We start from the raw sequence: 11997 nt of genomic DNA on the forward strand, positions 1-11997 counted from the left end.
CATATGCTTTTTTCCTTTTATAGCAAACATTTTTAAAATGTGAAGGCAACTTAATCTTTCAGCCTTTAAGATGAGACTAACAGATCATTTATTTTATCCTGAGAACTATACAAAACCCAGGAGGATAAACCAAGAATCCCAACCACCTTTAGTACAGGACAACCCACTTCATGATGACATTCTAAACCTCAAGGAGAACAGAAAGTGAACCCCCCGACCCAGGTCAGTATCATTAGGCAGACTATCACAGAGTTACAAAAAAGTTACCTCTCTGTCACTTTTCAGATGGCTCTAGTTCACACATTAGGAGGGTTTATTTAGGTTTTCTGCATTAGATGAAAATAATTTTCTCTTGAATTACTTTTTAACTATATTTTATTTATTATTACTTTTAAATTTGTCTGTACCCTTAGGCTTGTGAGATCTTAGTTCCCTGACTAGTGAAAACACCACATCCTAACCACTGGACCGCCAGGGAATTCTCTCTCCTGAATTATTTTTGGTTCCAAAGGCATTAAACATAGCAGAAAAGAAGTTACTACCATAACTGCATAGACAGAAAAAGTCTTGCTGAAACTCAAAAATCTTTAGCGAGGGCCACAGTCCTAAAGAAAAGCTCTTTCAGTCCTGCCATTAAGGAAGAGAGCCGTCACCCTTGGCCCCTGCATTTGTAGAGTTAATTAATCCAATCAATTTGGAAAACTGCCTTCTATGGCAACCAAAAAGACAAATATAAATTATGCTGGAAAGAAGCTGCAGAGCTATTGTTCAGATGCAAGCGTGTGAAAACACATCAATGAAAAGCAGAAAATGACTACTTCTACTACCTGGAGAAGCTGAGTACAAAGCTGGCCATTTTCAATCAAATGGACTAAAAGGGATCACCTGTTAGCATCTGTCCAGCAATACTTATATTAGAAAAAGTTTATTTTCAATAAAATTGAAGACCAAAAGTCAGGTTAAAAATCTATTTTACCGTGCTCGCTTCAGCACCACATATACTAAAATTGGAACGATACAGAGAAGATTAGCATGGCCCCTGCGCAAGGATGACACGCAAATTCGTGAAGCGTTCCATATTTTAAAAAAAAAAAAAATCTATTTTACCTAAAGGAGACAGACTAAAGCAGGGACCGGCTAACTAGACCAACTCTGCCCACAGTTGTTTAAATTCATATATCTTTAACTTTTTCCCATCGGTTTGGGTAATATCCACTTTAACTAGTAGTTAGTCATACTCAGCCATCATTCTCCCCCGCCCCCAACTGTTTTTTAAGACCTGTGAGCTAAGAATTTTTTCAAAAAAATCTTTTAAAAGAAATCTTTTAAAAACAAGCAGAAACAGACAAACAAAAAACAAAGAATACGAAGACAGACCACATATGGGTCCTTAAGGTCTAAAATATTTATATCTGACCTTTACTGAAAATGTTTGCTGACCCTGGACTAAAGGAAGAAATGCAAAAGCCAAACTAACTTCAATATTTTAAATACTGAATTTAAAAAACTCAAAATAAAGGATAGAAAACATACAGTTAAACTTCCACACCAGTATTCTTGCCTAGGAAATCCCATAGACAAAGTCTAAGCCTGGTGGGCGACACATGGGGTCTCAAAGAGTCGGACACAACTCAGCAACTGAGTACAAACTTCCATTAAACCTGGTGAACTGAATATACACAATTACATCTGATCCTCAATGATACCCCACTAAAAGGAGTAAGGAAGCTAATTTAGAGAACACTGAAAAGGCTCAGGAATTGAAGACACCAGGTTCATTAAAAGCTGGAGTCTAGATAAAAATAAGGATTTTGGCTTAAAAATTATCTAAAGAGCAGGTACCCCTACCTATCATTTTGTTTGGCAACCCCAAGCAGGCAGATGGCCTCCTTGCCCCTACTTTAGCAGAGGCAGTATATATTTAGTAGACGGGTATATTCGAGAACACAAATCACATATACTCAGGTGAGGGGACATCAGTAAGCTGCAGGACTAAAAAGAGAAAAGAAACGAACATTACCCTAGTAAATGGTAAACAACTTCCACCCATACTTCCTTCTCCTGTCTAGTGCCAAAATATTGGCAGCTAGATTCATACACTCCAGGCAGGAGAAAGGAATATTTTCATGAAAAAAAACTGGCCTAAGATAAAAGGCCGGCACGTACTGGTTTGAAAAGTACTGATATTTAGAGATCCTCAATGAAACTTCCACCGCATCACCTACATTAAAAGCTGTACTCAAGGTTACAGTTGGCTCTCCAATGCCTTACCTTTAACAAGAATGAATGCCCAAGGATCACCCAACATTTGAGAAAGCTCTCAACATGGTGGGGGTGGGGGTGGGGGGTGGTGTGTAAAAGAAATTTTCCAATCGGAAAAAAAAAAGTCTAAAAGAAAAGGAATTCCAGAAGAAATTTCAACATCACAGAGAGGTGAAAGAAATTTTCAGGATGACAGGAAGCAGAGACTCAACAAAGGAGAAAGCTAAGACTGGATCAAAAATTTAAGAACATCTAGGAGAGATGTTTTTAAAAAAAAGAGTTTACCTGAGAACAAAGAAAACAAATGGTAATTACTTCTAACCACACAAAAGACAAAGAGTTTGCATAAGAACCAAAATATAATCAAAGTGCGTGATCTGTCTCAGCTGTAAATAACACAAATAGAAACAACTCTGATTTAATCACACACGTGGTATCATAAAATTGGGAGTCTGGGAAGGAGGAAAAGAGAGGCACATATATATAAGTTGCTTTAAAAAAAAAATAAAGAAGCAGCAAGAAAGTGAAGACAAATAAAATACCAGGAGAAACAGTTAAAATAATGGAAAGTGGCAGCCTTGGGGGAGAGGGTCTTGGAGATGGGAAAAGAAACAGGGGATGGCTATTTTTCATTATAAATTTTATATGACAACTTGGCATAATTGCCTTGGTTTCCACTTTGATAAAAAGGTAAAATGAATAAACACATTTGCTCCATTTCAGTAATCAGTTCATAAGAGATTACAACGTGTGGTAGGCATACTACTACTCCCCTCAAAAGAATCCACATCCTAATCCCCACAATCTATACTATATTCCTATGAATATATTAGGTTACATGAAAAGGGGGAATTAAGGTTGTAGCTGACCTTACCCTAGACTACCCATATGAGCATAAAGCAATCACAAGAGTCCTTATAAATGGAAGAAGAGAAAGAACAGACAGAGGAGGCATGAAGACGTTACACTGCTAGCGCTGAAGATGGAAGGAAGAAGTCACATGTGAAAGCATGTAGCTGGTCTCCTGAAGGTGGAAAAAGCAAGGCAACAGATTCTCCCCTAGAGTCTCCAGAAGGAACATAGCCCAGCTGACACTTGGATCCTAAGCCAGTGAGACCCATTCTGAACTACTAACCTCTGGGACTACAAAATAGTATGTGTTGTTTCAAGTCACTACATTTGTGGTAACACATTTCCCCAAGTTAATAAAGACAGAAATGGCTTCTAGATTTGTTGTTGTTCAGCTGCTAAGGCATTTCTGACTCTTTGTGACCCCCATGGACTGCAGCATGCCAGGCTCCTCTGTCTTCCACGATCTGCTGGAATTTGCTCACATTCATTTTAATTGCATCAGTGACGCTATCTAACCATCTCATCCTCTGCCACCCTCTTTTCCTCCTGCCCCAAATCTTTTCCAGCATCAGGTTCATTTCCAATGAGTAGGCTCTTCACATAAGGTGGCCAAAGTATAGGAGCTTCAGTTCTTCCAATGAATATTCAGGGTTGATTTCCTATAGGATTGACTGGTTTGACAGCAGTCCAAGGCACTCTCAAGAGTCTTCTACAGCACAATTTGAAAGTATCAATTCTTGGGCTCTCAGCCTTCTTTTACAGTCCTACTCTCACACCCACACATGACTACTGGAGAAATCATAGCTTTAACTATATGGATCTTTGTCAGCAAAGTGATGTCTCTGCTTTACAATACGCTGTCTAGGTTTCTCATAGTTTTTCTTATAAGGAGCAAACGTCTTCTAATTTCATGGCGGCAGTCACTGTCCACAGTGATTTCGGAGCCCAAGAAAATGAAATAAAAATGTGCTTTCACCTTTCCCCCTTCTATTTGTCATGAAGTAATGGGATCAGATGCCATGATTTCAGTTTTTTGAACGTTTGGTTTCAAGCCAGCTTTTTCACCCTCATCAAAAGAACCCCATGACACTATGAAAAGGCTTCTAGATTACACTCCTATTAAATTTTACCTATTTAACTTTACAGTTCTAATAAGACAGCATAAATAATTTTGATAATAGTGTTATAATCACAGCCACCAAGCCCAAAGCACTGAATGATTACCCTTCCAAACCGAAATTAATTATACAAAAGGTTATTAGTCTCACACATCAATTGTTAGAGTAAGTTTACTGAAAAATATTTTTCTCTTCTCTCTGGAGGGAAAGAGAGAGAAACATAACAAATTATTTCAATGTTCTTTCTAGCCTTTATCTTATGAAATGAAAGCTAATAAAATCTATGGGTTGAAAAGGATATTAAAGATAGATGACTGAATTGCACAATCAAAGTTCAAATCCTCTCTACATAACCACTTGGTCTACAATAATTTGTTACTGGACATATTATATAACTTATGTGAGGAAGGGAGAAATGAAAGTATAGAGTTTCTGTATGTATGGAAGTTATCAGCTTAGACAGTGTAACTATAAAATATTTTATATATGCCTCACAGTAACAGCAAAGAAAAAAATGAGGTAGATACATAAAAGATTATGATAAAGCAATCAAAAGCATAGCCACCTAGCAATTGTTAACGTATGCTTGAACACTTCCTGGTGATGGGAATTCATTGTCTCAAACAGTCTATTCCATGTTTGGATGGATAGCTCTAATTTTTAGCTCTTTATTCTGATGAGATTCTTCTCAATTTTACCCACCGGGTCTATTTCTAGTCCTTGGCATTAAATAAAACACATACATCTAACAGATCAGACCTCAAAAACAAACACCACGAAATACCACATATCATACTTGCCCTGAGTTCTCTATTCTTTAGGCAAAATATTTTCAGCTTATTCACTCATACTTAACTCCTAAAGACTTATGTTTAAATCTCAGTTCTGTTATTTACTAAGTACAAAATACAGACAACCTTTCTGAGCCTCAGAGCTGCCATCAAAAAATGAAGAAAATAACTTATCTTTCTTGTGAGGGGTGGAAATAACATGTTCCAAAGTCTTGACACAGTGCCTGCACAGAGCAGACATTTACTAAGCAGCAGCTATTGTGATGATGGCGGGGATTCAAATTCCCACAATACAGAAGTTGCTCTCTTCTGAATTAGCTCCATTTTGTCTTTAACTCTATGAATGATCCCTCAAGCTGAAAGCAGCATCCAGCAATTGTCTGAACTGTGTGGATGAGAGCAGGACCATCTCTCTCCTCTCTCATTCCAGATACTGTATTTCCACCAAAGCAACCGAAGCTCAAACCTGTTTTCTTTTGTGGCCCTATCACTGTTGCCTGGCAGAGAATACACATCGAATAAAAGCCATCTTTCAGAAATATTAAAATTAAAACCACATCTCTCCCATGTTCAATTAAGAAAAAAAGTGATATATTTTTAATATAACGGATATATTCTTGTACTACTTATAAGAAAGTATAATAAATGCAGTATTTCTGAGTTAATGAATAGGCAACCCTGTAAACTGCCTAGCCTGCATGAAGTGCTTAATAAAAGTTGATTTCCTCCTATTAATTCAACACACTCCATAATAAATTCTTGTTAATCTCTCCTCTTCAACAACATAAGCAGTCACAGGATACCAACTGCTAGGTTCTCTGCTAAGAGTTTATAAATAATTTGAGTAAAGGAAGGCAGAATTTAAACAACTGAGTGACAGAACCAGGAAGTAGTATCCTAACAAAGGTCCGTCTGGTCAAGGCTATGGTTTTTCCAGTAGTCATGTATGGATGTGAGAGTTGGACTGTGAAGAAAGCTGAGTGCCGAAGAATTGATGCTTTTGAACTGTGGTGTTGGAGAAGACTCTTGAGAGTCCCTTGGACTGCAAGGAGATCCAACCGGTCCATCCTAAAGGAGATCAGTCCTGGGTGCTCATTGGAAGGACTGATGCTGAAGCTGAAACTCTAGTACTTTGGCCACCTCATGCAAAGATTTGACTCATTGGAAAAGACCCTGATGCTGGGAGGGATTGGGGGCAGGAGGAGAAGGGGGCGACAGAGGATGAGATGGCTGGATGGCATCACCGACTCGATGAGCGTGAGTTTACGGGGGGGAGCCTGGCGTGCTGCGATTCATGGGGTCGCAAAGAGTTGGACACGACTGAGCGACTGAACTGAACTGAACTGAATCCCAGTAGTATTCACTCCAGAGCTCAACTTCCTAAATAGTGAAGCAGAGAAGCTCTCATTTTAGCTAACTGATAAAAGTAAACATTATCTCCTTCTGAGGGTTGGTTACCAAAGTGTACTCATTTGCAAAAATTCATCAAGCATCACTTATGATTCGTATACTTTTCTGCAAGGGTAGTAAACAAAGGGGAGGCCTCAGGTAAATATTAAAATCACAATAAAACATCCATAAGTATAAACATATATATGTATATATCCTTGAATACCCCATATTCAAAGGAAAATTTTAGTTCAGTTCAAATCTAATATGAAAAAGCAAATAAGAAGATGTTTAAAAGGCATTACATTCCTGGTAGTTATAATTTTCTTTGTCTCAAGTCTATACATCCTCCTAGGCTATACACTTATACCTAAAGACAATAAGGAAGAGGAAAATATACTCAAAATTTAACAGATATTCAGTAGTAACAATTAAACCTGAAATTATCTGAGGCTAGTCCACTTAAGTCCAGGAGGCAGACACTAATCATATGTGTCACCGAAGAATAAATTACAGCTTTACAGTAAAACATTAATGGAGCCATTTATAAAAGTTCTTGCAAGTGCATATGTTTAAGGACAAAAGAAAATGGAACCATTCAGTATGTCCACATAATTGCTTCTCTGTTATCAGCAATATAACACCATGTAATAGATAGCAATGTTAGTGGAAATGTATTAACAATCCCATAGAAAAGCTGAATCTAAAACTTTACTTCCCTCCAAATTAGACTACAGCTTCCTTTTACATATCATACTCTCAAAAACTTATCACTCCACACACCCCCACTCACATATACACATCCCTAGACCTGTCTACTGAAATAATGACCAATCTAGTAGCAATGAGTGCCCACTGCTAACATTCTGATTACGGCTCTTCAAATGCCACTTTCCACTAAAGGAACCAAGTCTCTTTGGAGAAATGGCTGATTCCAATGGAGGCAGGAAATGCATACGATGAATCTGGACTATTTCATTACACCAGAGAGCAAAGGAGCTATGGAAGACTACTAGTCATGTCAAAGGAATTTAGGAGCCAATCTGAAGAGACCTACCACTTGCTAAAGATGGTACAATTTGAGCATCAATAGTAAGAGCTCTCAAAATAGTACCTGATATTTAGCAAACATCTGCTCAATAACTGGTGGTAATTATTAGTCTAGAATTTTAAATGAAAGCAACCACCTACCAACTAATGGAGTGAGGTAATAAAGTTATTAGAGAAGGAAAACCTCACTTCTAAGAATTTTAAAAACCAAAACACAACTTCCCAGGTTAACTATATCCAAGAGGTATAAAGGCTTCAGTAAAGGCAACCGATTTAGTCCTTAACCCAAAGAGAGAAGAAAATCAGCTTAATCTTGCTAAACTAGAGTAGGGCAACTTTGCTCCTCCTTTTGAAAACCTTCAATGGTTCCTCACGGTCTGACAAACAGGCTATTTACAATGCCATTCAAGTTCTTACATGGATATGACACCAATTTAGCTTCCCAGTTCTGTCCATCACATTACCTAATCCCTACTTGCCATTTCCTAGACACACAGAACTTTCCCTTCCCTGGAAGGGTATCTGCCCTCTGGATCCTCCACACTGTGTTGTAGTTGCCACTGAGGCTTTAATTCCTTGGACTATAAATTTCATAATAGCAAAAGGGAATATACTATTCATTTACAGTGATGGATAAAACAGATTATGGATAAAACTTTATCCATAGTAAGGATTCAACAACACAGCTTAGGTGATAAAATGCTAACTTACATTTGCCAATATTTTCACCTATTATTTCACTTTTACCATCAAAAACTAAGAGGATAGGCAGTTGACACAATGGGTTCAGTCACTGGCCTATGATCACTGTGATAGAAACAGAATAAGAAACAGGGTTCCTGATTCTTAATCCAAGTTATTTTCAATTGAAAAAGATGCCCATGCTTTCAAGATTCATATTTATTCCACAGCAGAAGATAAACTGTAATGTTATTTCTAATCCATGTGAGATACAAAACCATAAAATAGTGATTTATTAAAGCCCCAAGACTGATAAAAATGTCAAGTATTATGCAGGAAAAAGGGTTTTCACACATTAATTCAAAGGCAGCAACACTTGACTCACCCCACTTTGCATAACCCTTCTGACAGCTTTTAGATCCTTCCTCCCTCCCCCCCAACCTATATCGGGAGCCTCATATACTAATAGCTTCTTCACTGCTAACTATGTAATGATCCAGGCAAAAATGTAGCTTTTAATCGCCAGACTGTTGTTTCTCTTTTAAGTACCTGGATTCCACTTTGAGAGCTTAACTTTGGAACTTCCTGAACCATATCTATCAATGTAGCTTTTTCCCTTTAAGGTGACTATAACTAGGTTCCTAAATTACTGGTTCCCCTAGGAGTCTTTCCATCTGACAAACCTGTTAAAATAATGGGAGGTTTAGAGCACTAAATTGTAAATGTGAGATGTCAAATTTCATTTAATCCAGCCATATGTATCTTTATCTATAAACAAATTGAGTCTGAAAGAAAAAAGTTAATTGGCTAGCAGTAGGTTAATAGAATTGAGAGGGATTTCCCTGGCTGTCCAGTGGTTAGGACTTAGTACTTCCACTGCTGTGGCCTGGGTTCAATCCTTGGTTGGGGAATTGGGATCACGCAGGCTGCCTATTTAAAAAAAAAAAAAAAAAAAGTCCTCTGGAGAAGGGAAAAGCTACCCACTCCAGTATTCTGGCCTGAAGAATTCCACGGACTGTATAGTCCATGGGGTCGCAAAGGGAGTCTGACGTGACTGAATGACTTTAAAAAAAAAAAAGTCCAGAGCTTCTTGACTCCCTTATTGCACATTAACAGTGTTTTAATTTTTCAAAGAAGAAAAATTACTACTACTACCTTCAAATAATACAGACTCAGAAGATACAATTATCCATTTATTTCTTTGTTAGTCATATGGCAAAAGTTAGGATTAGAAGTTCATTCTTCTCTATTCTTACACATTGTTCTGCTAAGATACACTTTAATCTTATCGTACACTGGAAAAATCAGTACCAAGAATAAAAATTTAAAATAAAATATAGTTATATAAATGGTACAGAAACCACCAGGTTTTTATGTAAGCGGTAGTATATCCTCAACGCAGGAAACTCTAAATTCAAGCGAGTGATCTAAGGGTCAAGTGATCCAAAACTCAGTAGCCATTACCAATTCCCCAAACTAGCAGAGGGCTGAACTCATGGCCCAACGACCAGGAATATTTAAAGGGTAAACTTTTTAATAGAAAAAGGAGTATAGATACCAGAAGGGGAGCTAGGGGGTGGGATGAATTAGGAGAATGGACTGACACATACACATTACAGTATATAAAATAATCGAGACCCGCTGTAGAGCACAGAGAACTCTACTCAATGCTCTGTGGTGACCTCAAGGGGAAGAAAACCCAAAAAACAGGGGATATATGCACACGAACAGCTGATTCACTTTGCTGTGCAACAGAACCGAATACAACATTACCGAATACATTTCAAAACCATTTTTTACTCCAATAAAAAAAAATTTAAATGCAATGAATGGAGAACGACTAATTTTTCTGTAAAATTTATACAAGACAGACTATCATCAGTTTGCACAATTATTTTCAGACAAAACAAGTAACTTTTGAATGTATCACTAGTTTCAACGACTCAACTTCAGCTAGTAAACTATGTACTCCAAAAGGTACTCCCTCTGGGGAAAGGTCATAAATATGCTGTTCTGGAATGTATATAGAACCTAGCAACCACTTTTAAAGTTTCCTTTGCCGAAATTTCTCCCTTTTCGTCTGCCCCACGAGATCCAAATATCTCATCAGTCTTTCCCACTGACAAGGTCATGTGACTCACCATTTGACTAAGTGAATCACTCCCCCGCCCCCCCCCCAAAAAACAAATCCAGGACCACAATTTTGCTCTAAGACAAGATTTACTACAACTAATTCGGTGAGAAATAGAGAGGCTACTTTTAGGCCTTAATCTGAGAATCCACTCTTGGACACTGGAAAAATTTTAACCATCTAGAAGTCGCTAGACCACAGCAGCTATCCCTTCTCTAATTTAGAGTTTGACAATCTAGAAGGGATTAGCTGAATGCTTAACTTCTTCCTCTCTGCCACATCAATACTGCCAGGTGATTAAGCCCTATTCGAGTTTATGGATCCCCAGAATGAATGGAAAACGTAAGAATGGAACCCATAAAAAAATTTCTTCCACTATAGAAGGGCAAAAATCGGTGGTTCTGACGTGCCAAATATACAAGAAACAAGAAAAAGAACGCGACGGTTAAAAAAAAATCCCAGATAGAGACCCTCTGGGAAAGAGAACTCATTCTTCCATCCAGGATCCTGGAAAACCGAGAAGCTAAATCCAGGTAAGATGCCTGCTAACCTCCGGGAGGCAGGACCCGGAAAGCTAAACCAAGGTTCCAGGCCCCTAGGGGTGTGACCTAGTGACCAAGCGGATAGTGACAAACTTCGATTACTCCCAAGGACAGAGCCCAGCTCCGGTCGCCGGGGTCCCGCAAAGGGTAGGTCAGGGGTACTCGGGTCCAGTCTCTCCAAGGCACCGCAGAGGCGGCGGGGGTGGGGCCTGTCCAGCTCACCTTTGAAGAAGCGCAGCGCCAGGCCGTATAGCTCCTCCAGGCCGAAGCCCCAGCGCTGCTCCAGCCGCCGCGCCTCCTCCGCCGCGCCCCCAGCCACCGCCTCCCCAGGCTCCGGCTGCTCCCCTGCGGCGCCCGGGCCCCTGCCGGACCCTGGAGGCGAGGGCGGCGGCAGCGGCGGCGGCAGCAGCGGGGCGCCCTCCGCGCCGGGTCGCTCCTCCGGGTCCGGGCTTAGCGTGAGGCCGTCGACGGAGACCTCGAGTCGCTCTGCGTTTAGCACCGCCGCCATCTCCGCCTGCTGCGCCTCCTCGGCGGGGACAGGCGGCGGCCACGTATCGACTTCCTGCTGACCTCTGACCTCCGCTCACCAACACCGGAACTTCCGCCGCTGAGTAGGCGATAGAGTTCCCGGAGAGGGGCTGCGGCCTGGTGCCCCGCCCCCAACCCGGGGGTCGTCGGTGGGCTGCGCTCCTCCACCACCCGCCCCGCCCACCATCCCGGCGGCCTTTGAACGCCCCACCCCCAGCCTCACCCGGTTCCCTTCCGGCCCTCGTTCTTCCCGGAGGGCTGGTGCTACGCCCAGCGGCCCCGGCCCTGCCGTTCTTTGCCGCAGCTCGCGGTGTCCAGCAGGGGCGGGGTCGGATGGGACCCGCGTGCAGTCTGTGCGGAGAGGGTGACTCCTGGCGGACGCCCTACCCTTCGGGTCAGACCCTCCCCATTTGTAGAGTTGTGTGGTTTGGTTGGAGAAACTGTTGGTAATTCTTAAGGAGATGCCGAGCAAATGCCTTTTTTATTTTTTCTGAGCAATAAACAGGCTGCAGAGAAATCCCGAGGTTTCTGAGACGCGTAGAGCACATCCTGGTTTTGCGGGAACTGAAGCTCATACAATTTGTGGGGTCCCTATTTAGTTAAAAAGCAAAAAGTTAGAAGCAGAGAGTTCGGGAAGTGAATATATAGAATGA

At 40.6% G+C, this 11997-nt stretch overlaps 1 protein-coding gene and 1 non-coding gene across 2 annotated transcripts in view; one reads left to right on the forward strand and one right to left on the reverse strand.

The window, feature by feature from the left end:
- ACBD3 (acyl-CoA binding domain containing 3) overlaps nt 1–11482 on the reverse strand; it is a 35375-nt gene extending 23893 nt beyond the window's left edge. Inside the window, exon 1 of the mRNA XM_043923276.1 lies at nt 11039–11482. Within this exon, the coding sequence (XP_043779211.1) occupies nt 11039–11324 (286 nt within the window). The 5' untranslated portion in view covers nt 11325–11482. The remainder of the gene's footprint in view (nt 1–11038) is intronic.
- Nucleotides 978–1084, forward strand: LOC122708342. The gene has a single exon (XR_006345129.1). It is a non-coding gene; the product is annotated as a U6 spliceosomal RNA (small nuclear RNA).
- Nucleotides 11483–11997: the final 515 nt, after the last annotated feature.

The sequence above is a fragment of the Cervus elaphus genome, chromosome 14 (assembly GCF_910594005.1).
Source record: "Cervus elaphus chromosome 14, mCerEla1.1, whole genome shotgun sequence".
Lineage (NCBI taxonomy): Eukaryota > Metazoa > Chordata > Mammalia > Artiodactyla > Cervidae > Cervus > Cervus elaphus.